Genomic DNA, 26,580 nt, shown 5'->3' on the forward strand with positions numbered 1-26,580 from the left:
GGGTTTAAACACCACCCCCTTCTCCAACTACAGTCAGACACCAGCCCTGTGTCCCCCACCTTTTAGAGGAGGACGTCTGGTTCCATTCACCTCCACTGCCCACTGTCCCCCACCGTCCACTGTCCTCACTTTCTGTGAGGGGCTTTTAGAGGAGGACGTCTGCTTCCATTCACCTCCACTGCCCACTGTCCCCCACCGTCCACTGTCCTCACTTTCTGTGAGGGGCTTTTAGAGGAGGGCGTCCACTGCTCTGACTCCGGCTGAACACTCGCCCTCACTGTGTTTACAGCCCAGGATTATAGAGGAATTTTGGAAAATGGGTGGCATTCCCCTTTAAAAGCAAGGCAAATCACAAAAAAAAGTTGATATTTCCCCCACATTCTGTTGCTTTGCTGAAATAAACCACACTCTTTTATATTCTGAAAAAAAGCAAAAAAGCAACAAAAATGGCAAGAAATACTAGTTAATTTTTACATATAAATTATTATTTATGACAAAATCCACTCAGAAAATAATAGTCATCCACTCCAGAAACAAAGAAGCTGTATAAAAAACAAAATGTATCAAATAACTCAGATACTGGGTACAAAAGAAGTCAAAAATAACTTTTATATTAAAGAATAATGCTAATAAAGGGTTAAACGGGGTGTAGCTGTGAACGGGCCTCAGGTTCGGAGCCCGAGGTGAGAGTGATACAGTAGAGGTGTCATAAATATTCAAAAAATATAAATATAAACCTGTGTTTTACAGAATGTCACTGACGTAAAAACACTTCCTCGAGATCCACCTCAAACTCCGGCTCAGTTTGTTTTCGCTGATTTTCTGAGTGAAACTGTAAATTGAAAATATAAATTTTCTCGTGTGTGTGTGTGTGTGTGTGTGAGTGAATGTGTGAGTGTGAGTGTGTGTGTATGTGTGTGTGTGTGTGTGTGTGTATGTGTGAGTGTGTGTGTGTCGCCCTGTGAAGGACTGGCGTCCCCTCCAGGGTGTATTCCCGCCTTGCGCCCAATGATTCCAGGTAGGCTCTGGACCCCCCGCGACCCTAAATTGGATAAGGGTTACAGATAATGAATGAATGAATGAATTAATTAATTTTCTCTAAAATGTCATATTTTTGTGAGAATTTTAATGCACCATTTTTATTTGTTTGCTGTGTTTCACTAAAAAAAGAGAATGTGTTAATTAATTTTACACAAGCAACATTTTACGTTGTATTTATTTATGGAAAAATATACTGAATTCTTTAAATAAACACACTATTCTTGTTAATGTTGAATGGCATTTCTGACCCCATTTCATTAACTTTTATTACAATTTGTCTTCCGTCATTTATTTATTTATTTAATACGTGGAACACTTTGTGTCTGAAAATCGAAATATAAATAAAGTTAAATTTGTTTTTTTTTTAGTTTAGAAAATCAGCAAAACATCCCAGCAAACACACAACTTCCACACAACGTTGTATTTTAGGTGTGGTTATGTTGGTGGCCACGTTACTTAACAGGCACTCTCTTACTATGTTGTTAATATGTTGCACTAAGGTTGGTGGCAATAAAACCCTGCATCTACTTTCTATCAACCTATTGATAAAGGTTGCAGTTATGAACTATGTGGGTTGGTGCCAACATAACCAATGAAGTACGTTATGACAACTGCGCGAATCAGATTCTACTGGTCCCGCTGCAACCTTGTGTCCACCTTTCTGCAACCTGCTCCTAGAGGGCACGAGAGAAATTCAATTTTTTGTCAGTTGGCGAAGAACCGTTGCTGCGTTGAAGTCTCACAGGATTTCAGGTGAGTGATTTATAAATTATGACTATAAAATATAAATTTTAGAACATTTTCGAATGTATATGTTGTATACTATATACGTACTACCATAGTCCCCATTTACAGACAATTCTGGGTAGATAGCTCAGTATTCTTGCTTAGTTTATCAGCATTATTTGTACAATTGATGTTAGCTAGTTAGCTAATGTTACGGAACAGAACGTATAACTAATAAGTTATACTAATATACTAATATTTAAAACTATAATTTTAAAGAGCATTCGAGTCCCACACCTCTTCCAATAGTCGCCTGCCTTTTTCGTTGGTCCTGAAGTTATTTTGACGTTTTAAACGAGTATTAGTGTGGCAAAAGGGTGTTGTGAGTCGACTCTTCTGATTCTAAAACCCCTATGACTACAATAGACAAAATACTTTTGTCTTTTTGCCATCGTGCTGTATAGCTACAACTGAGGGAAATGTTGATAGAGGTGTGTGTCTGAACAAAAGAGAGTTTGAGTGACTGCGAGTGCCATGAATGGGTTAATTGGCAAATGCTAACGCATCTCACTGAAAGTTCAGTCAGACGCATTTCACATAAATGTCTTGGTATGTCTACCTTTTAACTGCCCAAACAATAAATTGTAGGCAATTTCACTTGCTGTTGTGTTATGTGGATACTATGAGGTAGCTGGACTTAATGTGTGCATTTCTTTTTTCCGTTTTCCTGTCGTCCACATGTTGAAATACATTTATCATCTCGTAATTAATAATTGCGTATAGGTCTAACCTACCATTTAGAAGTTTAGAATAATAATACAAAAGTTTTTAATCCATATTCTCAATAATGTAAAACCCATTTACTTTAGTTAAAATGTTTAAAACGTTTCTATTCTACACTTAAATACTACTAATGTGCAAATTTACAGGTCTCGGGTAATTAGGACACTATCAAGGATGCTCTAAACAAAAATGAATTATTCAGAATAATGAACTCATGCATTAACTCATTATACATCAATGTATATTTATTTATCAATTTATTGTTCAAAGAATTTTTAAAATATGTAATCAAATATGTAAAAATACTGTAAATGAATAGTTTGTAATATTTATTTTCCCAATGCGATATTTATTAATGTACAGTGACATGCCAAATGTCATGGAGTAGCGTTATGTAAATTGATTATCAAGTGTTACCTCAGAGGATGACTTGGCAATGCCCGTACCTGTATACATTGTGAGGTGTTATCCTGTGAGTGAGGTTGAACATTGGCCAGCATGCTAATGTCAAGGCGACATATATTATCAGAGTTTGGAAAAGGCAAGAGAGCATGTGTCAGACAGATGGCATGTTCCACTTCCAAAGTTGAGTGGGCATTTAACATTCCTCTATCTACAGTATAACATGTGCAAGGAATACATAATCGAAGACTTTACCAAGACAAGCGATCACAGGTCAGTGCAATGTTCTTTAGCTTCAGCAGGATATGGGAGCACAAGGTCCACCAGTCCATGTCTTCATGGGGTCTGGGTCACATACACACTGTACAATCAGTCCAAAACAACCGATTCATTGGACCAAGCCACATGTTGCCAGTCTTCTAGCGTCCTTTTAGCAACCTTCTGAGCCCATGTAATGTGGTGTTTGGTTTCATGGTTTGAACAGAGGCACTCTGGTAGGTCTTCTTGTGGGTGGACACTGTGCTATAAACTGTGGGTGGTAATGCCTTCTATGATGTATTCCCTGTACAATGGATTGAGTAATATTAAATGGCCACAAAACTTTGAAAATGTTATGTCCCATCTGTCTGGCACCCACTATCACGTCGTTCAAACAGTCTTTTAAGGTAACATCACTTAATAATCAATTCACAAACTGCTATTCTACGACATTTGGCATGTCAGAGTAAATTATATTTTAAATTATTTAATGACCCAGTCACTCCTACACTCTTATTTTACAGCAATATAATAATGGATTTGTGATAACAGTTGATGAGTTTCTGACTTTAAATTGGACCTCTTAATATTTAAGGATGGTTAAAAGAGGATGGAGCAGGAAAGACTACCTCAAAAGATGGAGATCAGCCAGGAGAATTCTTGGAGGATTAGGGGTCTCAGAAAACAAAACAGAAAAAAATATGATAACAATTTCTTCTCTCATATCTGAGGCAAGCAGCCAGGAGCCTATTGTAGGGACAATTTGCAGTCCTTACTTGTCTGAGGAATACAGCCAGGAAGACAATGAGACTGACTGCAATTATTCCTTATTTGAGGCAAACAGCGAAGATGCCACTGTTGAGATTGGCTGCAGTGTTGCATGTAACACATGTACATATAATGCAACAACTCCCTCTCAGTCAAGTCTGAGGAAAAAGGAGCTGAAACAAGATATACAGAAACAGCTTGCATGCTGGGTGAATGATAACAGTGTTTCACATAGGGCTGTTGATGATCTTTTGAAAATCCTTAGCTCTGTTGGTTTAACAGTACCTTTAACCACCCGCACACTTCTGAAGACAGCTAGATCTGTAGAAACAACAATTAAATCTGGAATGCAGTATGTACATTTTCAATTAAGACACCAACTGTCAAGACTAATGGAACGCTATTCACAGGACAAAATAGCATCATTAGAGTATTTGGAGCTTTCCCTAAATATTGATGGGCTGCCACTATTTAAGAGCTCAGCAACTTGCTTGTGGCCAGTGCTATGCGCAGTGCATTTAGATCCATTATTTGTCTTCCCTCTCACTCTAACCTCAGGAAACCATAGACCAACAGACTTGTCCTTTCTTGAAGATGCCATTTCTGATCTAAAAGATGTACTACAAAATGGTTTTGACATAGGAGGAAAGAATATCAAAATCAAAATAAAATGTGTTGTCTGTGATGCACCTGCACGTGCAATGGTTAAAAACACCAAGCAATACTCTGCTTACTATGGGTGTGATAGATGTCACCAGAGAGGCACCTGGCAGAATACTGTGACATACCAACAAATAGATCACTTATTTCTCAGAACAGATAGGACATTCCGTACACAGAGCCAAGCTGAACACCATCATGGTGGTACACCATTTTGTGAACTACCAATTGACATGGTAAAAGCTTTTCCAATTGATTATATGCACCAGACTTGTCTTGGTGTCATGAAAAAATTACTACTCATCTGGACAAGAGGAGAAAGAGGACGAAGCAGGGAGACAATGATGTCTGCAGGACAGGTTGAAATTGTTAGTACTAGGCTCATAGATCTCCAGAAAAACATTCCCACATGTTTTGCCCGAAGACCCAGGAGTCTGAAACACCTAGACAGATGGAAGGCAACTGAACTTAGACAGTTTATGCTATATACAGGTAAAGTTGTTTTGCCTGGTGTACTTAGACAAGACCTATATGAGCATTTTCTTTGTTTCAGTGTTGCACTGTGCATTTTGTTAAGTCCTGACCACGTGAAACAATATGGGATGTATGCACAAAGTCTTTTGGAGTACTTTGTAGCTGAAGGCAGGGACCTATATGGATCTCAGTTTTTAATATACAATGTGCATTCTTTGCTACATATAGCAACTGATGGAATCATTCATGATTCTCTGGATAACTGTTCTGGATTTCCTTTTGAGAACTACATGCAGACACTGAAGAAAATGGTTAGATCCCCTAAAAACCCACTAGTGCAGATTGCAAAAAGAATTTGGGAGAGTGAGACAGGAATGGCATTACAAACCAAAAAAAGAGGAGAAACATTCACTTGTCACACACCAGATAATGCTTTTCTGTCAGTGGATGGACAGTGTTGTGAAATTGTTGATGACACAAAGAATGGATGTTTGTGCCGCATTTATAGCCAACCAATGCCAATGTTTGTGGAGCCATGTGATTCAACATTCATTGGAGCATATACATTTCACTGTGGAGACATGACCATAAGGATGGTGCCAAAAAATAAAATCATGAAAAGGGCAATCAAAATTCACAGAGGAAATCATATTTTGTACCTTACCCTTCTTCATAAGGAGTGAATGAATGAACTGCATTCAGTAACTAGCCGTCCCAGCAATAGCAAGAACTATGTATATATGTAAATGAACAAACAAGGAATAAATAATGAATTCAATAATTGTAAAATGGAATTGTGAAATTTCGTGGCCAAGAAAAAAGTCAGGTACCTCATATTTACATTTGCTTGTCATTCAGCATCAATAATACAGCACAGGTCTTCGACTCCAAATCCTGAATCAGTTTACTGCTCCTGAATTCTAAAATGACTAGACTAAACACTGGTAGGCAGCGCAAAACATAAATAATTATTTAAAATTCAGGACTAGAAACTGGATTCAAGGTTAAGTTGATGACGTGTAATAGAATATCAGATAACCAACTTATATATGTTTTTTTATATGTTAACAGTATGTATTCAGTTCTTGAATTTGTACAAGAGCGAAGTGTGGCTGTTGTCCCGGATTCCTGGGTGGAGAGAACATGTGAAGTAAGATTTTTATTTTAATGTAATGCATGTAATTCCTATACCATTATTATGTGATTGGTACACAGTTTTTTGTAGTTTTTATAACAAAACCTATGACAATTGACCTATCCATACTGGTTTGTACACAGGTATGAACTTTACAGTATGCTGACAAAACCTCATTTCAGTTAAAATACTGTTAGAGTTTAGAGCTTACAGTTTAAAACACTAAGGTAGTTAACAATTTATACACTGAATTAGGAAAACCTACCTTGTGTCTATACTCATCATCCAGTTTATCAGCTCCACTGAAAACACCAGAACACTTTGTAGTTCTACATTTAGACTGCAGTCATCTGTTTCTCTGCGTACTTTCTTATCCTGATTTCACCCTGTTTTTCATTGGTCAGAACCACTACAGGATGCACAGAGCAGGCATGAATTGGGTGGTGGATCATTCTCAGCGCTGCAGTGACACTGACGTGTTGGTGATGTGTTAGTGTGTGTTGTGCTGGCACAAGAGGTCAGACACAGCTGCTGAATTTTTAAAGCCCTCAGGGTCACTGCTGTACTCAGAATAGTCCATCAACCAAACATTTCCAGCCAACAGTGTCCTGTGTGCTGCATCCTGTGTCCACTGATGGACTAGAGGAAAACCTATACAAACTCTGCAGCACCAGATCAGCTACTGTCTTTGACTTTACATCTACATGGTGGACTAACAAGTTAGGAGTGTCTATTAGAGTGGACAGTGAGTGTGCATAGGTTTTAAAAGCTCTGATGTGTGAAGCACTGATGTGTCGGATCCACTCATACCAGCACAACACACACTAACACACCACCACAATGTCAGTGTCACTGCAGCACTGAGAATGATCCAACACCCAAATCATACCCTCTGTGGGGGTCCTGTATGGGTCCTGTCCATTGAATAACAGGGGGAACTACAAAGTGCTCCTGTATGGTCAGTGGAGCTAATAAAAGAACAGTGAATGTAGATTTAAGGTAGGTAGTCCCTGATCCCAGGATCATTCAATATATAACACTAATATGAAATTAACAATACTCCTTACATTTTTAGACATGTGTATTGCAATTTACTATTTTGTTAAATTGGATTTTTGTCACCAGTCTGTAAAGCTTGTCCAGTGTTTCAAGAGTAGTATTGAAAGTATGTAACATGATCTTACTTGCTAGTAAACTTGAAATGCTAGTAAATTTTATGGCTTCCTGTTCTGGCTTTAGAGTAGCCCTTACATGCACATTTTGATGTTTTCCTTAAACACACTCACTTGAATGACGTAGAAAATCGCTGCTTAATTAAATCTAGAAAGCAGCAAATATGAGAGTTTGCAAAACAAAGGTTGAGGCCCATCAAAGTAATTCAACTTCACTTATATGTTTAGGGACACTTTTGCTACTGGCCACCTAAAAATAAACAAAAATTGATTCAACGTGGATCTTTGCCCGACAAAGCGTTGTGGAAAAAACTTGAAGTCAGAGTTTTTAAATCATCAGGTGTGTATCAATTTCTGAAGGCTCATTTTAATCATTATTGTTAATTGTTTAGAAGCAAATATTTTAACTCTTGGGCACCAATTCTTTGCAAAGTTGATTATAAAACAGCTCATCAGCTAATGAGGAAGGCAGAGAACACTTCTTGTTTAGAGGAGTCAGATGGGAGTGGGAAGAAGCTAAGGGAAAAGAGGCCACCATCTCGCTATTTGTGTTATACCTCTGCCAGTGAGGATGGTAAATATTTAATATGATGCATGTATTTTAAAGGGCAATGTGTCTTAATATATTAAGAATTTGGTGTTCAATATATCAGTAAATATTACTTAACTGTGTGCTGCAGATAGTTTCCAACCTACCAAGGGTCCTAAAGTTCAAGCTAGATCTCCACCTAGATTGTCTGACTTTCTTGCACAAACAAGATGTGCTCTCTACCAAGGTAAGGCATTATTTATTTGATCAATATTAAAATTGTTGTATGTCTGAATGCATTCATGTATATGTAATGTTTATATTGCCTGTGTTAGATATGGAAAGAGGGTTGGATATGGCAAGAGAACCAGCAAGTTTGCCGAATTGTGAGTTATTTTCTTTTTATAAGAAACAGCCACATGCACATATACATACAAACAATAATAGAAGGGAAAAAAATCTGGCATGTTTAAATAAATGAAATGATGTAGACATTATTATGTTACTTATAGGGTCCGAGATTCCTGTGGTTGTGGGTAGAGAACTGGAAATGGCCCAAAGTGAGTTACAGAGAATACATTTTGTTTTATTTTCTGTGATGCAGGTTTGGTATTGGTTTTCATGTATGGAAAATGTACATTGTTATTTATTTATTTATTTTATTATTATTATTGTTTCGTGTACCCTTTCTAGTTTACTTGACTAGTTTTAAGGCTTTATTGTGACTTTTATATTTGTCAGTGAAGAATCTTAATATAATATTGGAAGCCAAAATGCTGATTTGATTGAAGCATTACATCTTACTACTTCTTACATGCTTTATGATTGTACAAAAGTACAACAAAGTTTGACCACTGCATTTAACTCATTCATGGCAGTGAACACACTCTCATACTAGGGATTAGGGGCAGTAAACACACATACATACACACACAGAGCAGCATTAGTTAGAATAATTAAGAGTGGGCATTGATTGGAATGATTTAGAACATGCATGAATGACAAGAAATGCAGGCTGCTGATATCTGAAAAACAAAAAAATTGTTTGTTTGTACTTTTAAACATTATAGCAAATACTGTGGAAATGGCTCTGTTGCATTTCAACAGTTGCTGAATTGTGACTATGAGAAGCATTAGCCCTCAGACAGTGATGTTTGTTTATATGGGAAACAACCAGTAAAATAATAATTTACTACACAGCCTTTGCCTGTTGGAATTTTAACAGAATATTAAGAATATAAATGTTTTCTGCAATTATTTTAGGACCACCCATTCAACCAGAGCGCCCTCCTCAAAGAGACAGTAAGTTTCTTTGTAAGTGTTCATTAATGTTATTGATAATGTTTGGAAATTATATTGACAAAATTCTGTTTCATAGATTTTCAAATGCATGTCCTCATGAAACTTGACCAGCTACTACAGAAGCAGGAGGAACAAAGCCTTCTCCTTAAACAGCTGATTAATGCTAGAAGTGAGGTGCCAATGGATATGGAGTTTGTCACTGTGGATGATATGGAGGGTTTTAATAAGATTGAAATTAAGCTGAAAGATGAAGAAGAAGAAAGAAAAATGGTGACAAGCTCAATTAATCCAATGATATAAAATAAATTCATAATTACAAATCCAATTTAAATGCAGCATAGACAACTACACAGTTAAAATTGATGGTTTTATAAGGATTCTTTATTAAGGGAAATGGTGTGAACCCTGAACACTCGAAGAACCTTTTGCATGATTAAATGGTTCTTTGCATCATGAAGGAGTTCTTCAGACTGATGGAGAATGTGCTATAGATGGTTCTTTTCAGAAAAGTAATCTTCTATTGTTATGATGTTAAGCTTGTAACAATAGAACCATTTTTGGTGCCATACAGAACTCTTCTCTTAAAGGCACTATACAGAAACCGTCTATAGCACATTTTCAATCAATCTGAAGAAACCCTTCATGATGCAAAGAACCATTTAATTGTTAATCTGTAAAAGGTTTTTTTTTTTGACTTATCAATGTAAATATAAAACCATTTTCATTACTAAATAACCATTTCAAACTTACCTCTAACACACGCTGTCAATCCTCTCATACACACCATCAAACCCTTTTATACACACCATTGAACTTCTCACACACACCATCAAACGCTCTCACACTCACCATTAAACTTTCTCTCACACACACCATCAAACCCTCTCATACGCACCATCAATCCATTGTTTATAAGTTGAAATATTTCCAATAAATAGGAAAATTAAAACTGTAAACTATACAATTCTCTTCATAGGTCAGGTACCTTGCCACCTTAGGGGGGCATTCCCTTGGAGATTCAGTAAGACGTACAATGCGCACAATTGCATCCTCAAGAATATGGGCTTCATTTAGTCTGAAAGGAAGGAAAGGGAAAATCTCACTTCAGAATCTAACCATTTACAGAGTAATAATGAGTGAGTGTATTTCTCTGTACTTGCGAGCTTAGATGTTTATGGAAAAAAATCAATGTTGGTTGGGTTTAAAAATGTATGCTTCATCTATGCAGAAGCAGTGATGAGAAGCCAACCAGGATCAAACGCAGCAGACATTGAGGCTCACATAGCTGAAACTCTGAAGCATGCACCAGGGATTGCACGACGAAAAGGGAATGTAAGTAAAAATCTAGTGAAACATGCAGTGTGTAAGATTTAGGGGAGTAATTAGCAGAAATGCAATATAAAACCATATGCTTATTAGAGTATAATCACCTGTAACTACAAATCTGTGTGCTAGAAGCATTATGAGAAGCATCATTAGGTATTAGAAGTAGGGATGCACCGATTTTTATTTTTTCAACATTTGTTTGACAGTAAAACATACTTTAAGGAGGCAAAAACACTGCACAGCTTGCATGAGGTCATTGTACCAGTCAGATGTCAGTCACTTCTACTGTTAACCTTTCATACTTCCAGTCCCATATACTCAAATCCTCACCTAGGATCGTTTCTGGAATTGGTTGGGCAAGAAGCTCATAGTTGGTTTACTTTCACATACAAAAACTCCATCTGAACCTTGGATTGATTTCGTAATTTCATACATCACTTTTCTGTAGGTTTGCAAATTGACAGGAAGCTTCATGCTGATTTCCATTATTTTTTGTTGGATATAAACACTCAGGGGCTTTTGGGATGCATGGCATTTCACAGTGCATGACCACGTGCAAACAAGGAGCCGCTCTCCAAAGCAATAAAAAATTAGATAAAAGTTTTTTAGATGGTTATGTTCAAGAGTCACAGAACATGAATTCAGTGATCATTTTCATAGATGATGATGTTTGGCCATGCAGGTGCTGCAGCTCGAGACATGCGTTTTCTGCCTTGCTCTCAGTACATGCACCAAACTTATATCTTATATCTGTGCAGTAGAAAAAAAAAACGAAAGAATGAGCCCCACTAAAAACTTGGATAGGTGCAGAGAAGATGGGGATGCACCAGAAGGGAGGGATTTTCCAATTCACTGCTACATGTCACTAAATCTTACACAGTGCTCCTTATATGGCAATTGTAGCACAATTATAGGGATACAAGCAATGTTCATCACTTGTGAATTGTCTCATTTCCTCCCCTCCACAGCCTTTGGCGAACTCAGACCCAGTGGAATCTGAATCACCATCTTATAATTTCTTTACTTCTACATGAACATTTTCCAACCTCACTGTTCCTTAGAATTCATCAGACTGTTTTTGTTGTGTGAATAAATGAACTTTGTTCTGACTGACTCCTGTTTATTGTGCTCTGTGTTTAAAATTTGTTCTTAACTTCAATGTGAGTGGATGGAGCTTAACTGTTGTAAAGAGTGTATGTTTGTGTTTGTGTGTAATGTGTATAAACGTGCATACTCTTTTTGTAAAATTATTTTTGATTAAACTGCATTCTGAATTTTATTGTGATTGTCTGATATTTATTATGTTTGTGTAATGCTTGTAGTTATGTTTTGCATCATTGCAATTTTGGAAACAAAACTATGACAAGTACATTATCATGTAATTATGCTGAAATATGAAAACAAAATGGATGACATAATTTAATCTATATCTCGTTTTTTAAGTATCTCTGTTCTGGCCACAGTAATGTCCGTATTTTGTAACAGACTAAAAATGATTGATGATGTGGATCAGGAAAAATGCACTGACAATGTTACTATGAGAAATATAGAACAGTATTTGCATAATGTGATGTAACTTTATGTCTACTTTGCGACTATAAATGAGTAATTACATTTTAGGTTGTCAGAATGTTGCAGAATACAGGAAAGGGGCCTTCTGGAATGTTGCAAATCTGTTGCTGAATGGTAGTGTAATGTTGCACAAAAACGTTGTGACAACCCTATAAAGTGTTTCATTTTGACTTTCTGACAATATTTACACAACGTTCCAAATGACTAATATAGTGGTTTTTACCACGTTGTGAATACGTAGCTGTGTTTGCTGGGATGGTCTGACTGGAGCCTGCAAATTTCTGAAGTTTTAAAATATACTTTCACCTTCAAATCAGTCGAATAATAACAATAATAATAACAATAATAATAATAATAATAATGATAATGATGATCTTGATCATAGTGATGTAAAAAAATATATTCAGAATATAAATATTATGTCACATTTATTTTCATTGAGTTTATAATAATAATAATAATAATAGTTGTATAAATGTTGATATATCCACATATTTATTAAGATCTCTTATCATAACGATAGTAATTACTCAATAGTTAATGTCTGTGGCCGAGAATAACGTCAATGATTATTAATAATAGAACTATTAACGTATAGTAATATAGTATCTATTCTGATCTAAAATAATAAATTAAATTCCAACTCTTTGAAGGTGTGAGTCATTTTCCGAGGCCTCGCTGATTACAGCAGCGCCACCTAGAGGCTGAGAAATGAAGCGGACAGAAGAAGGCTGTTAATAAGCGGTGACCTGGCGGGGGCCTTACACATTCACCACCGCAGAGAGGTCAGCACCTTTCCACGGGGTCAGAGACAGGAATAAACGGCTCGGAGAGTCTTCAGCCCTTTCCCGAGAGAGACGCGAGGTCAGTGGGTGGCCTCGGGATGTTTTCATAAAGGGAAAATAAGGCAGTCCTCTTCTGAACAACGCTTAAAGGAACAGTCCAGTGTTTTTAAGTGAATCTCTGTTCGCTGCGTCTGTGGCCTGTGGGCAGTTAACCACAAATAAACATTTTAATACGTTCATCTGAAGAGAGAAAGAGAACCCACAGCCTCAGAACTCGCTTAGAACCGAAGTCAGCAAGCAGAAGCTGGACTGTGTTTGTAAAGGTTTATGTACAGTATTTATTTCAGTGGTGTGTGAGACGGTCTCAGACGACAGCGTACTTTAACGTGAACCTGTGCACTAGGGGGCAGACTCACCTCAGTTTTAAAGAAGGGAGATGAGATTAACTTCAAAAACACTGGAGTTTACCTTAAAGAAAAAATCCTGATCATAAACCTCACACACACACACACACACACACACACACACACAAAATACGCTTCCACCCATCCCTTTAGTCACAAAAAGGACAGAGACAGGCACAGTGAAATAACCCTCTCTGATTGGACAGCAGTCCCATGGGAGAAAGGCTGTGATTGGTCAGTTACAGTGTTCTTCGCTCTGTTCCACATTGAAAGGAAAAGAAGGAGTTTTCACAGGCGCCGGGCTGTAGTTACTGTTCCTCCTGTTGTTTTGTTGTTGTCAAAGTTCTTGATGTTGTTGTCATTGTCTTTGTTGATGATGTAAAATGTGAGGCTTTTGTTTTGATAAAGCTGTTGTTGTTGTCGATGTAGCTGTTTTTTGGTTGGAGGTGTTGTTGTCACTGTTGATGATGACACTGTTGATGTCATTTTTTGTTGTCATTCTTGCAGTTGTTGTTTTTTTGTTGTTGATGCAGTTGTTGTTGTCAGTGTTTATGTTGTAGTTAATGCTGTTGTTGTGATCATTATTGTTGTTGTTGGTGATGTTGCTGTTGTCTTTGCTGTTTTTAATGTTGCTGTTGTTGATGTCTTTATTGTTGTTAATGCTGCTGTGGTTGATGTTGTTTTATTGTTGTTGTTTATGCTGCTGTTTCTGTTATTATTGTTGTTGTTTATGCTGCTGTTGTTGATGTTGTCGTTGTCTTTGTTGTGTTTAATGCTGTTGCTGTGGTTGATGTTGTTTTTATTGTTGTTGTTTATGCTGCTGTTGTTGATGTTGTTGTTGTTTATGCTGCTGCTGTCTTTATTGTTGTTTATGCTGCTGTTGTTGATGTCATCTTTCTTGTTGTTTATGCTGCTGTTGATGTTGTTGTTGTCTTTGTTGTTGTTAATGCTGCTGTGGTTGATGTTGTTTTTATTGTTGTTGTTAATGCTGTTGTTGTTGTTGTCTTTGTTGTTGTTAATGCTGCTGTTGTTGTCTTTGTTGTTGTTAATGCTGCTGTGGTTGATGTTGTTTTTATTGTTGTTGTTTATGCTGCTGTTGTTGATGTTGTTGTTGTTTATGCTGCTGCTGTCTTTGTTGTGTTTAATGCTGTTGCTGTGGTTGATGTTGTTTTTATTGTTGTTGTTTATGCTGCTGTTGTCTTTATTGTTGTTTATGCTGCTGTTGTTGATGTCATCTTTCTTGTTGTTTATGCTGCTGTTGATGTTGTTGTTGTCTTTGTTGTTGTTAATGCTGCTGTGGTTGATGTTGTTTTTATTGTTGTTGTTAATGCTGCTGTTGTTGTTGTCTTTGTTGTTGCTAATGCTACTGTGGTTGATGTTGTTTTTATTGTAGTTGTTTATGCTGCTGTTGTTGATGTTGTTGTTGTTTATGCTGCTGCTGTCTTTATTGTTGTTTATGCTGCTGTTGTTGATGTCATCTTTCTTGTTGTTTATGCTGCTGTTGATGTTGTTGTTGTCTTTGTTGTTGTTAATGCTGCTGTGGTTGATGTTGTTTTTATTGTTGTTGTTAATGCTGCTGTTGTTAATGTTGTCATTGTCTTTGTCTTTGTTTATGCTGCTGTTGTTGATGTTGTTGTCATCTTTGTTGTGTTTAATGCTGTTGCTGTGGTTGATATTGTTGTGGTCGTTGTTTTTGTAGTCGTTGTCGGTCGCCATGGCAGTGTCAGCTCTTCACACAGGGATGGACGGCTGTAATTGTGTTAAACCGAGATTTCGTACGTAGTCCCGCCCACTCCCGTCACCTTCTTGACGTTGTTGTGTCGGCTGGGGCTCAACGCGGTGCCTGACTGGACCTTGGGCTGACCATTCATTTTACCCTGAGCCAGTTCCTCTCTGTGAGATGGGGTGAGAGACAAAGGAGAAATGTGAGAAAGAATGAGACAAATCTGTTTCAGAATTTCACTTAACTGTCCGCTTTAAATCCTGAATCTGCTTTAAAAATGCGCACCACACCTCACTCACTCACATCTGTGGACAGTTTCACACACTCACCCAGTCACTAACACACTCACCCAGTCACTCACACACACACACACACCTGTGGACAGTTTCATATACTCACCCAGTCACTCACACTCACCCAGTCACTCAAACACTCACTCAGTCACACACACACACACACACACACACACACACACACACACACACACACACCTGTGGACAGTTTCATATACTCACCCAGTCACTCACACTCACCCAGTCACTCACACACACACCCAGTCACTCACACACACACCTAGTCACACACCCTCACCCAGTCACACACACACTCACCCAGTCACACACACACACACACACACACACACACACCCAGTCACTCAAACACTCACTCAGTCACTCACACACACACACCAAGTCACTCACACACACACCCAGTCACTCACACACAAACCTAGTCACTCACACACACACACCAAGTCACTCACACACACACCCAGTCACTCACACACACACCTAGTCACTCACACACACACACCTAGTCACTCACACACACACACCTAGTCACTCACACACTCACCTAGTCACTCACACACTCACCCAGTCACACACACACACCCTCACCCAGTCACACACACACACCCTCACCCAGTCACTCAAACACTCACCCAGTCACACAAACACTCACCCAGTCACACAAACACTCACCCAGTCACACACACACTCACACACCCACCCAGTCACTCACACACACACACCTGTGGACAGTTTCATATACTCACCCAGTCACTCACACTCACCCAGTCACTCACACTCACCCAGTCACTCACACATACACCCAGTCACTCACACACTCACCTAGTCACACACACCCTCACCCAGTCACACACACACTCACCCAGTCACTCAAACACTCACCCAGTCACTCACACACACACACCTGTGGACAGTTTCATATACTCACCCAGTCACTCACACACACACCAAGTCACTCACACACACACACCCAGTCACTCACACACACACACAGTCACTCACACACACACCTAGTCACTCACACACTCACCTAGTCACTCACACACTCACCCTCACCCAGTCACTCAAACACTCACCCAGTCACTCAAACACTCACCCAGTCACACACACACTCACCCAGTCAAACACACACTCACCCAGTCACACACACACACACACTCACCCAGTCATTCACACACTCACACAGTCACTCACACACCCACCCAGTCACTCACACACACAAACTCACCCAGTCATTCACACACTCACCCAGTCACACACACACACACACTCACCCAGTCACACACACACACAGTAATTCACACACTCACACAGTCACTCACACACTCACACCTATGGACAGTTTCACACACTCACCCTGTCACTCACACACACCTGTAGACAGTTTCACACACACTCACCTAGTCACTCACAAACTCACCCAGTCACTCACACTTGTGGACAATGTCAGGACTTGTGGCCGTGTGACAGTGACACCACCTGCAACACCACTTTGCCGCTCCCAAGTGGCCAGAATGTGTAACTACAAAACCAAGCAGTGTGGCAGAATAAAGTGAGCTGTGTCTGAGAGCGACGAATGTAGTCTGTACCTGGTTCCCAAGTGCGGAGACTCGGCCCGGTCCCTGGCACTGATGTAGGAGAGTTTCTGGTGGGAGTAGGACGGGGATTTGGGGACGGGAGATGGGGAGTGGTGGCTCTGGTGGGCTGGAGATCGATACTGAAGCTCCGTATGGAGGGAGGTAGAGGATGTTCTCTGGGCTCGGGCTAAAGAAGACGCTGAGGACCGAAGAACGGGGGTCCGAGGGGCATATCCCACAAATCCTGCGCCTATCAGGTTGTCACGGGACCCGTACGGTCTTGATATTGACCCTCTTTGACCGTCCGTGTAACACTGACCTGGTGGGATTCTGTTACAGACTCCGGAATCGAAGACCCCGGAATCGTTGGCGTAGTTCACTCGGTTTTGGAGCTTCTCCCTCTCCTCCATTTCTTTCCTCTCCTGGATTGAGGCCATGATAGTTTTAGAAAGGTTGTCATAGCGAACAGGGGACGGATCCCGCTCTCTTTCCTGCTCCCTCTCCTGTTCCCTCAGATGAGGAGAGTGTCGGCCGTAAATGATCCCGGTACGAACCGGACTGTACGGAGACTGCCTTTGGATTTCAGGCCCACGAACGTGGCACATCTTCGTGGGTAAAAAAGGCGAGTGGAAGCCCATCGTGGGGACGCCTGGATGTGAAGGGTGTGCGATGCACTCTCCACTAGGGGGCGCCACACCAGGACTCAGCAGACTGTCGTAAGACAAGCTCCCGTTCCGACTGGACCGCGTTCCTGGAGAAAACACTCCCCTCTGAGGAGTGGAAATGACCGGGTCGTGTTTGGCGCCCCCTAGCGGCGAGACCTCAGCTCTCCGGCTCTGTTTGAGGCTGAGAGATCGGGGAGAGCTCCCGATCGAGTCGAGCTGAAACGGAGACGACTGGAAAGTCCGGTGAAGAGGAGCAGAGCTGTAATCTGGGAGATCCAGGTTCGGCTCGGAACGATAGTCGTGACCTCGCTCCTCCAGGATTGCTGAGGACTTCTGAGAGGCTGCTGACATCACCATGATCTGAGAGAAACGAGAGGAAAGATTTAGAATATAATTCAACACTAAAGAAGAACAGAGAGAGAGAGAGTGAGAGAGAGAGAGAGAGAGAAGGGGACAGAGAGAGAGAGAGGGAGAGAGGGGGACAGAGAGAGAGAGGGGGAGAGAGGGGGACAGACAGAGAGAGAGAGAGAGAGAGGGAGAGGGGGACAGAGAGAGAGAGGGGGAGAGAGGGGGACAGACAGAGAGAGAGAGAGAGAGAGAGAGGGAGAGGGGGACAGAGAGAGAGAGAGGGAGAGAGGGGGACAGAGAGAGAGAGAGAGGGTGAGAGAGGGAGCGAGAGAGAGAAAGAGAGGGAGAGAGAGAGAGAGAGAGAGAGAGAGAGAGAGAGAGAGAGAGAGAGAGAGAGAGAGAGGGACAGAGATAGAGAGGGAGAAAGTAAGATGTGTGTTAAACAGAAAAAGGTAGAGTGAAAGACATAGTGCAAGGGAATGTTGAAAAGACAATAGCGACAGAGTTTAAAACAAAGGAGAGAAGAGAAGAAAAGAGCAGAAAAGAGGAGATTAAAGAACAGAAAAGAAAAGAAAGACGAGAAGAGAAGGTGTAAACAGAACAGAATATAGTTAGAGAGAAGAAAATGAGACAGAAGACGATAAAATATACAGTTCCCTAAAACACAACAGCGATCAGACACAACAGGGCGCTGTCGGCTGGATGTGACACTGAGGGGTTTAAAAACTCCAGCAGCGCTGCTGTGTCTGATCCACTCTACACCAGCACAACACACACTACCACCACGTCAGTGTCACTGCAGCGCTGAGAATGATCCACCACCACATCACACCTGCTCTGTGGGGGTCCTGAGCGCTGAGGAACAGGGGGGGAAGTGGTGTAATGAAGTATGCAGAGTCACAGACGGACTACTGATTCTTCATTAATATGTTTAGATGATGATGATGTTGAAGAACAGCTGGTGAAGAGCTGTATGTGTTAAAGTGGAACCCTCTAAAAAAAGGGTGGTCTTTTTTTAACTGTGTGAAACAGGATCTGTGCGGAGGTTTAATTAAAGCTCACCTTCTCTCCCGTGGTCTGGTAGTGCAGTTTGGGGATGGTGCCGAAGGAGGGTCTATGTCTGAACATGGCCGGCGTGGCGGGGCTGGTGGGCTTACTGGACACAGAGCTCTCTGTGGAGAAGAAGAAGGAGAAATAAATGTGGTTTAAAATGCATAAAAAGCCAGGTTTAATCAGGTGAATATCTGCCGTACCACATTGCACCACCAGGCGGCGCCAAAAGAACACCGTTAAAATAGGGAGCAGCAAAATGACTCAGAATTCTGCAGTGTTCTCTGGAGTGATGGAGCTCCATCCAGTTCCTCTGAGGGGAGTCGGAGTGGGGCCTGTGATCGAGGATTAATCCTCAAACATCAGCACCTGACCTAGATAATGTTAACGTGGCTGAATGCCATCAAATCCATCAAAACACAGAAATGTTCCCAGAAATACTGACACTGCAAAAAGGGGGAACAAACTCTCCATTAAATCCTTCATTTCAGAGGAAACGCTGGATGCTGCCCACAGACACCTGGCCATATGCTGCACTGATGGTTGTAGTGTAACCATGGATACGGATTTAGAGTTACTATGGAAATGGAGGTAGCATAACGAAGCAAATAGGTGAACATTAAGTATAGAGTAGGTGTGGTGTAACCATGGAAACAGATAAAGTGCAAATACAGAGTGGGTGTAACTTAACTATGGAAGCTAATGTAGCAGAATCATGGAAATATATGAAGAGTAACTATACAGTCAGATTAGCGTAACCATGGACACGTAAGAAGAGTAATTATATAGTGTGTGTAGTGTAGCCATGGAAACAGATAAAGGTGTAAATACAGAGTGTGTTGTGTAAAAATGGAAACACATGTAGCTGGAACCATGGAAACAGGTGAAGCGTATATACAAAGTGTGATGTGATGACAGGATGAGTGAGCATGTGATGTGATGACAGGGTGTGTGACTGTGTGATGTGATGACAGGCTGAGTGAGAGTGTGATTTGATGACATGGTGTGTGATGTGATGACAGGGTGAGTGACTGTGTGATGTGATGACAGACTGAGTAAGTGTGTGATGTGATGACAGGATGAGTGAGCATGTGATGTGTTGATGTTGAGTCAGTGATGTGATGACAGAGTGTGTGAGTGTGTGATGTGATGACAGGGTGTGTGAGTTTGTGATGTGATGACAGGGTGTGTGAGTGTGTGATGTGATGACAGGATGAGTGAATGTGTGATGTGATGACAGGATGAGTGAGTGTGTGATGACAGGATGAATGAGCATGTGATGTGATGACAGGGTGGGTGAATGTGTGATGTGATGACAGGATGAGTGAGTATGTGATGTGTTGATGGTGAGTCAGTGATGTGATGACAAGCTGAGTGAGTGTGATGTGATGACAGGGTGTGTGAGTGTGTGATGGGATGACAGGGTGAGTGAGTGTGTGATGTGTTGACAGGATGAGTGAGTGTGTGATGTGATGACAGGATGAGTGAGTGTGTGATGACAGGACGAATGAGCATGTGATGTGATGACAGGGTGAGTGAATGTGTGATGTGATGACAGGATGAGTGAGTATGTGATGTGTTGATGGTGAGTCAGTGATGTGATGACAAGCTGAGTGAGTGTGATGTGATGACAGGGTGTGTGATGGGATGACAGGTTGTGTGAGTGTGTGATGGGATGACAGGGTGAGTGAGTGTGATGTGATGACAGGGTGTGTGATGGGTTGACAGGTTGTGTGAGTGTGTGATGGGATGACAGGGTGAGTGACTGTGTGATGTGATGACAGGGTGAGTGAGTGTATGATGTGATGACAGGGTGAGTGAGTGTATGATGTGATGACAGGGTGAGTGAGTGTATGATGTGTTGATGGTGAGTCAGTGATGTGATGACAGAGTGAGTGAATGTGTGATGTGACGACAGGATGAGTGAGCGTGTGATGTGATGACAGGATGAGTGAGTGTGTTATGTGATGACAGACTGAGTGAATGTGTGATGTGATGACAGGATGAGTGAGTGTGTGATGTGATGACAGGATGAGTGAGTGTGTGATGTGATGACAGGGTGAGTGAGTGTGTGATGTGATGACAAGCTGAGTGAGTGTGATGTGATGACAGGGTGTGTGAGTGTGTGATGGGATGACAGGTTGTGTGAGTGTGTGATGTGATGACAGGGTGAATGAACATGTGATGTGATGACAGGGTGTGTGAGTGTATGATGTGATGACAGGGTGAATGAGCATGTGATGTGATGACAGGGTGAGTGAGTGTGTGATGTGATGACAAGCTGAGTGAGTGTGATGTGATGACAGGGTGTGTGTGTGTGTGTGTGTGTGTGTGTGTGTGTGTGTGTGTGTGATGTGATGACAGTGTGTGTGTGTGATGTGACGACAAGGTGAATGAACATGTGATGTGATGTGATGACAGGGTGTGTGAGTGTGTGATGTGATGACAGGGTGAGTGAGTGTGTGATGTGATGACAGGGTGTGTGAGTGTGTGATGTAATGACAGGGTGTGTGAGTGTGTGATGTGATGACAGGATGTGTGAGGGTGTGATGTGATGACAGGGTGAATGTGTCGTCAGTGGACCTTGGTAATGCTTGTGATAATAAAGGAATCCCGGGGGTGTTCACCTTCGCTGGACGTGAGCGGACTCTGACTCTGGAGCTGAGTGAGTGTGATGTGATGACAGGGTGAGTGAGTGTGTGATGTGATGACAGGGTGAGTGAGAGTGTGATGTGATGACAGGGTGAGTGAGCGTGTGATGTGATGACAGGGTGGGTGAGTGTGTGATGTGATGACAGGCTGAGTGATTGTGAGATGTGATGACAGGGTGAGTGAGAGTGTGATGTGATGACAGGGTGAGTGAGAGTGTGATGTGATGACAGGCTGAGTGAGCGTGTGATGTGATGACAGGATGAGTGAGTGCGTGATGTGATGACAGGGTGTGTGAGTATGTGATGTGATGACAGGGTGTGTGAATGTGTGATGTGACGACAAGCTGAGTGAGTGTGATGTGATGAGAAGCTAAGTGAGTGTGATGTGATGTGATGACAGGCTGAGTGACTGTGTGATGTGATGACAGGGTGTGTGAGTGTGTGATGTGATGACAGGGTGGGTGAGTGTGTGATGTGATGACAGGCTGAGTGAGTGTGAGATGTGATGACAGGATGAGTGAGAGTGTGATGTGATGACAGGGTGAGTGAGAGTGTGATGTGATGACAGGGTGAGTGAGTGTGTGATGTGATGACAGGGTGGGTGAGCGTGTGATGTGATGACAGGCTGAGTGAGCGTGTGATGTGATGACAGGATGAGTCAGTGCGTGATGTGATGACAGGGTGTGTGAGTATGTGATGTGATGACAGGGTGTGTGAGTGTGTGATGTGATGAGAAGCTGAGTGAGTGTGATGTGATGTGATGAGAAGCTGAGTGAGTGTGATGTGATGTGATGACAGGCTGAGTGACTGTGTGATGTGATGACAGGGTGTGTGAGTGTGTGATGTGATGACAGGGTGAATGTGTCTTCAGTGGACCTTGGTGATGTTTGTGATAATAAAGGAATCCTGGGGGTGTTCACCTTCGCTGGACGTGAGCGGACTCTGACTCTGGAGCTGAGTGTGACGCTCTGCTTTCGGAGGAAGAGGAGGCTGAGTGTCCAGATTTTTCTCCACAAACCCGTCCAGACTGTTCTTGGACTGAAACACAGGAAACATCCCTGCATTTTATTCACTTAACTAACAAGGATACAGTATCAAGGATGTTTTAATGTCTAATAAAAATCCTAATAATTTATAAGAACTTCTCTGTGATTTAATAGAATATCTCAAATGTATTCTTCAACTAAGCATTGAGTAAAACGTCTTCACTACATGTTTCATACCACATTCCATTCCATATCACATTTAAATCATGACACCATGCTCCATACCACCTTAAAAACACAACATCCTGCACATTACCACCTTAAATGCAGCCATGTTAGTGCAATTACATTCTCATGCAGGGGTGAAAGAATGTATCTGCTCCACGATTTAAGGTGGAATCAAACATTTCAAACATTGAGAAATAAGAAGCTTAGGAATTATATGATGGAAGGATGACTGAGTGATGTAATGAGGGATGACAGAGTGATGTGATGAATAGATAAATGATGTGATAAATGGATGACTGAGTGATGTGATTGAGGGATGACTGAGTGATGTGATTGAGGTATGACTGAGTGAGATGATGGAGGAATTACTGTGATGTAATGAGGGATGACAGTGATGTTATAATGGATGACTGAGTGATGTAATAAGGGATGACTGAGTGATGTGATTGAGGTATGACTGAGTGATGTGATTGAAGAATGACTGAGTGATGTGATAAAGGGATGACTGAGTGTTGTAATGAGGGATGACAGAGTGATGTGATGGATGACTAAATTATGTGATAAAGGGATGACTGAGTGATGTAATAAGGGATGACTGAGTGATGTGATTGAGGTATGACTGAGCAATGTGATAAAGGGATGACTGAATGATGTGATTGAGAGATGACAGTGATGTAATAAGGGATGACTGAGTGATGTGATGAAGGGAAGTCTGAGTGATGTGATGAAGGGATGACTGATTGATGTAATAAGGGATGACTGGGTGATGTCATTGAGGTATGACTGAGTGAAGTGATTGAAGAATGACTGAGTGATGTGATAAAGGGATGACTGAGTGATGTAATGAGGGATGACAGTGATGTAATGAGGGATGACTGAGTGATGTAATAAGGGATGACAGAGTGATGTGATGGGTGACTGAGTGATGTAATAAGGGATGACTGAGTGATGTGATGAAAGGATGAGAGTATAAACTGACCTTTGCTCTGAGGATGGATGCGTGAACTCCGTTGTCGCTGAGTTTGACCGTCACACTGCGGTCACTCAGAGCTGGACGGAGGAACGGAGCTTTAACTGGAACAAACACCTTCTTCCTGGGCTCCACCATATACCTACACACACACACACACATATAAAATGATGATATCCTCCTATCTGCCTTTCCTGATCAACTATATTAGGAATAAATGGACAGGAATCAAGGAAAATGTTTTATAGGTGAACTGTCCCTTAGAACACTACAGAGAGCTTGAAGAGTAAAACCACTTTCTCTCTCCTTCTCTATTGTTCTCTCCACAATTAAAATCCTTCAGCACATATGGTTTTCATCGTAGATGTGTGGGTGTGTGTTCTCAGGACACACACACACAAACACACACAGTCCCTACAGATGTCCATTGTTTTCTAAATCCTCCCATTAGTCGTCTCTACAGACCCAGCCCCGCTCTCCCTCTGCCACTCACACACTTTATGTAGAAACACACACACAGTCTTAAACTGCCTGAAGTTTGGGGACAGTAAGCTACAAACCCAGCTCCAAAACAGCAGTGTTAGCACGAAATACAATACACTAATTGACAGATTCAAATTTATTGTCACTACTCAGTACAAGGCAATGAAAAACGTTAGCATCTACCAGTGCAAATAGTAGCACAGTGCTTATGTTGTGTTTGGTAATGTATTGTAATGTAGTATACTTGAGTTATAATAATGTAGGGTAGCATACAGTACAGCAGCATGAGTTATAATAACGTAGGGTAACGTTGAGTACGGTGGCATGAGTTATAATAACGTAGGGTAACATACAGTACGGCAACATGAATTACAATAACGTAGGGTAATAAAATAATCTAAAGTATTTTTTTCCTTTTCCTTTTTCTCCCTTAGTGGGTGGATCAATACGTGATGGAGGTGTTGTACTGTGCCCTGTGTGTGGTTTAGTATCAATGCTGTGTGTATACAGTTTCTCTCTTCCATACTGAGGGACTACTTTTTCTCACTGTTGTGGGAGGAAGGATACCTGATGAAGGTGTGTAATGCGCCCTCTGTGTATTTTCGTAACAGTGCTTTGTGTATTCAATTTTTTTCTGTAACGTACAGTACGGCAGTATGAGTTACAATAACGTAGGGTAACGTACAGTACGGCGGTATGAGTTACAATAAAGTAGGGTAACGTACAGTACGGCGGTATGAGTTATAATAACGTAGGGTAACGTACAATACGGCAGTATGAGTTATAATAACGTAGGGTAACGTACAATACGGCAGTATGAGTTACAATAAAGTAGGGTAACGTACAGTACGGCGGTATGAGTTATAATAACGTAGGGTAACGTACAGTACGGCGGTATGAGTTATAATAACGTAGGGTAACGTTCAATACGGCAGTATGAGTTATAATAACGTAGGGTAACGTACAGTACGGCGGTATGAGTTACAATAAAGTAGGGTAACGTACAGTACGGCGGTATGAGTTATAATAACGTAGGGTAACGTACAGTACGGCGGTATGAGTTATAATAACGTAGGGTAACGTACAATACGGCAGTATGAGTTATAATAACGTAGGGTAACGTACAGTACGGCAGTATGAGTTACAATAACGTAGGGTAACGTACAGTACGGCGGTATGAGTTATAATAAAGTAGGGTAACGTACAGTACGGCGGTATGAGTTATAATAACGTAGGGTAACGTACAGTACGGCAGTATGAGTTACAATAACGTAGGGTAATGTACAGTACGGCGGTATGAGTTACAATAACGTAGGGTAACGTACAGTACGGCGGCATGAGTTACAATAACGTAGGGTAACACAGTACAGCGGCATGAATTACAATAATGTAGGGTAACATACAGTACAGCAGCATGAATTACAATAATGTAGGGTAACATACAGTATGGTGGTATGAGTTATAATAACGTAGGGTAACGTACAGTACGGGGAATGAGTTACAATAATGTAGGGTAACAGTACGGCGGCATGAGTTACAATAACGTAGGGTAACGTACAGTACGACAGTATGAGTTACAATAACGTAGGGTAATGTACAGTACGGCAGTATGAGTTACAATAAAGTAGGGTAACGTACAGTACGGCGAATGAGTTACAATAACGTAGGGTAACAGTACGGCGGCATGAATTACAATAACGTAGGGTAACAGTACGGCGGCATGAGTTACAATAACGTAGGGTAACGTACAGTACGGCAGTATGAGTTACAATAACGTAGGGTAATGTACAGTACGGCAGTATGAGTTACAATAAAGTAGGGTAACGTACAGTACGGCGAATGAGTTACAATAACGTAGGGTAACAGTACGGCGGCATGAATTACAATAATGTAGGGTAACGTACAGTACGGCGAATGAGTTACAATAACGTAGGGTAACGTACAGTACGGCGGTATGAGTTATAATAACGTAGGGTAACGTACAGTACGGCGAATGAGTTACAATAATGTAGAGTAATATATAATAATTGTGTAACGTACAATACGATGGTGTACATTGATGTAGGAAAATGTAGAATGTGCTAAAATGACTCACAGTGGAAGGTGTGGTCAGAGTGTGTGTGTGTGTGTGTGTGTGTGTGTGTGTGTGTGAGAGAGAGAGCGAGAGAGAGTGTGTGTGTGTGTGTGTACGTACCTTGGAGCTAAAGGACTACACAGAACATGCTTCACATTGCCACAGCAACCACGAGTA

The 26,580-nt window shown here is 41.1% G+C and overlaps 2 protein-coding genes across 5 annotated transcripts in view; one reads left to right on the top strand and one right to left on the bottom strand.

Annotated features, from left to right (window-relative positions):
- Positions 1–1,452: 1,452 nt before the first annotated feature.
- LOC136679163 (uncharacterized) lies at positions 1,453–12,449 on the top strand. Of its 4 annotated transcripts, none has more exons than XM_066657513.1 (12): positions 1,453–1,794; positions 6,184–6,262; positions 7,648–7,759; positions 7,853–7,993; positions 8,100–8,195; positions 8,284–8,334; positions 8,461–8,508; positions 9,212–9,250; positions 9,327–9,520; positions 10,227–10,386; positions 10,479–10,582; positions 11,545–12,449. In XM_066657513.1, the coding sequence occupies exons 1-12, from the start codon at positions 1,634–1,636 to the stop codon at positions 11,608–11,610; spliced, it is 1,251 nt and encodes a 416-aa protein (XP_066513610.1). In that variant the 5' UTR covers positions 1,453–1,633; the 3' UTR covers positions 11,611–12,449. The 4 variants fall into 4 exon arrangements, with proteins under 4 accessions (XP_066513610.1, XP_066513611.1, XP_066513612.1 ...); XM_066657514.1 differs by having other exon boundaries at positions 9,327–9,424; XM_066657515.1 differs by lacking the exon at positions 7,853–7,993.
- A 2,430-nt stretch (positions 12,450–14,879) lies between these two features.
- Positions 14,880–26,580, bottom strand: part of LOC136679184 (palmitoyltransferase ZDHHC8B-like) — a 58,430-nt gene continuing 46,729 nt past the window's right edge. Inside the window, exons 6-11 of the mRNA XM_066657561.1 lie at positions 26,524–26,580; positions 23,856–23,988; positions 22,583–22,700; positions 19,024–19,133; positions 16,961–17,973; positions 14,880–15,230 (exon numbers count right to left, since the gene is read on the bottom strand). The exon at positions 26,524–26,580 is cut by the window's right edge and continues 35 nt beyond it. Of these exons, the coding sequence (XP_066513658.1) occupies positions 15,098–15,230; positions 16,961–17,973; positions 19,024–19,133; positions 22,583–22,700; positions 23,856–23,988; positions 26,524–26,580 (1,564 nt within the window). The 3' untranslated portion in view covers positions 14,880–15,097. The remainder of the gene's footprint in view (positions 15,231–16,960; positions 17,974–19,023; positions 19,134–22,582; positions 22,701–23,855; positions 23,989–26,523) is intronic.

This window comes from Hoplias malabaricus, chromosome Y (genome assembly GCF_029633855.1).
Source record: "Hoplias malabaricus isolate fHopMal1 chromosome Y, fHopMal1.hap1, whole genome shotgun sequence".
Classification (NCBI taxonomy): Eukaryota; Metazoa; Chordata; class Actinopteri; order Characiformes; family Erythrinidae; genus Hoplias; species Hoplias malabaricus.

What these genes read in the sequence shown, in the direction of transcription:
- LOC136679163 (XM_066657513.1), top strand. Translation starts at nt 1,634, where the DNA reads ATGAAGTACGTTATGACAACTGCGCGAATCAGATTCTACTGGTCCCGC. An exon ending in AAGATGTGCTCTCTACCAAG is followed by an intron (nt 8,196 to 8,283) that starts GTAAGGCATTAT and finishes TGCCTGTGTTAG; the next exon opens with ATATGGAAAGAGGGTTGGAT. An exon ending in AGAACTGGAAATGGCCCAAA is followed by an intron (nt 8,509 to 9,211) that starts GTGAGTTACAGA and finishes CAATTATTTTAG; the next exon opens with GACCACCCATTCAACCAGAG.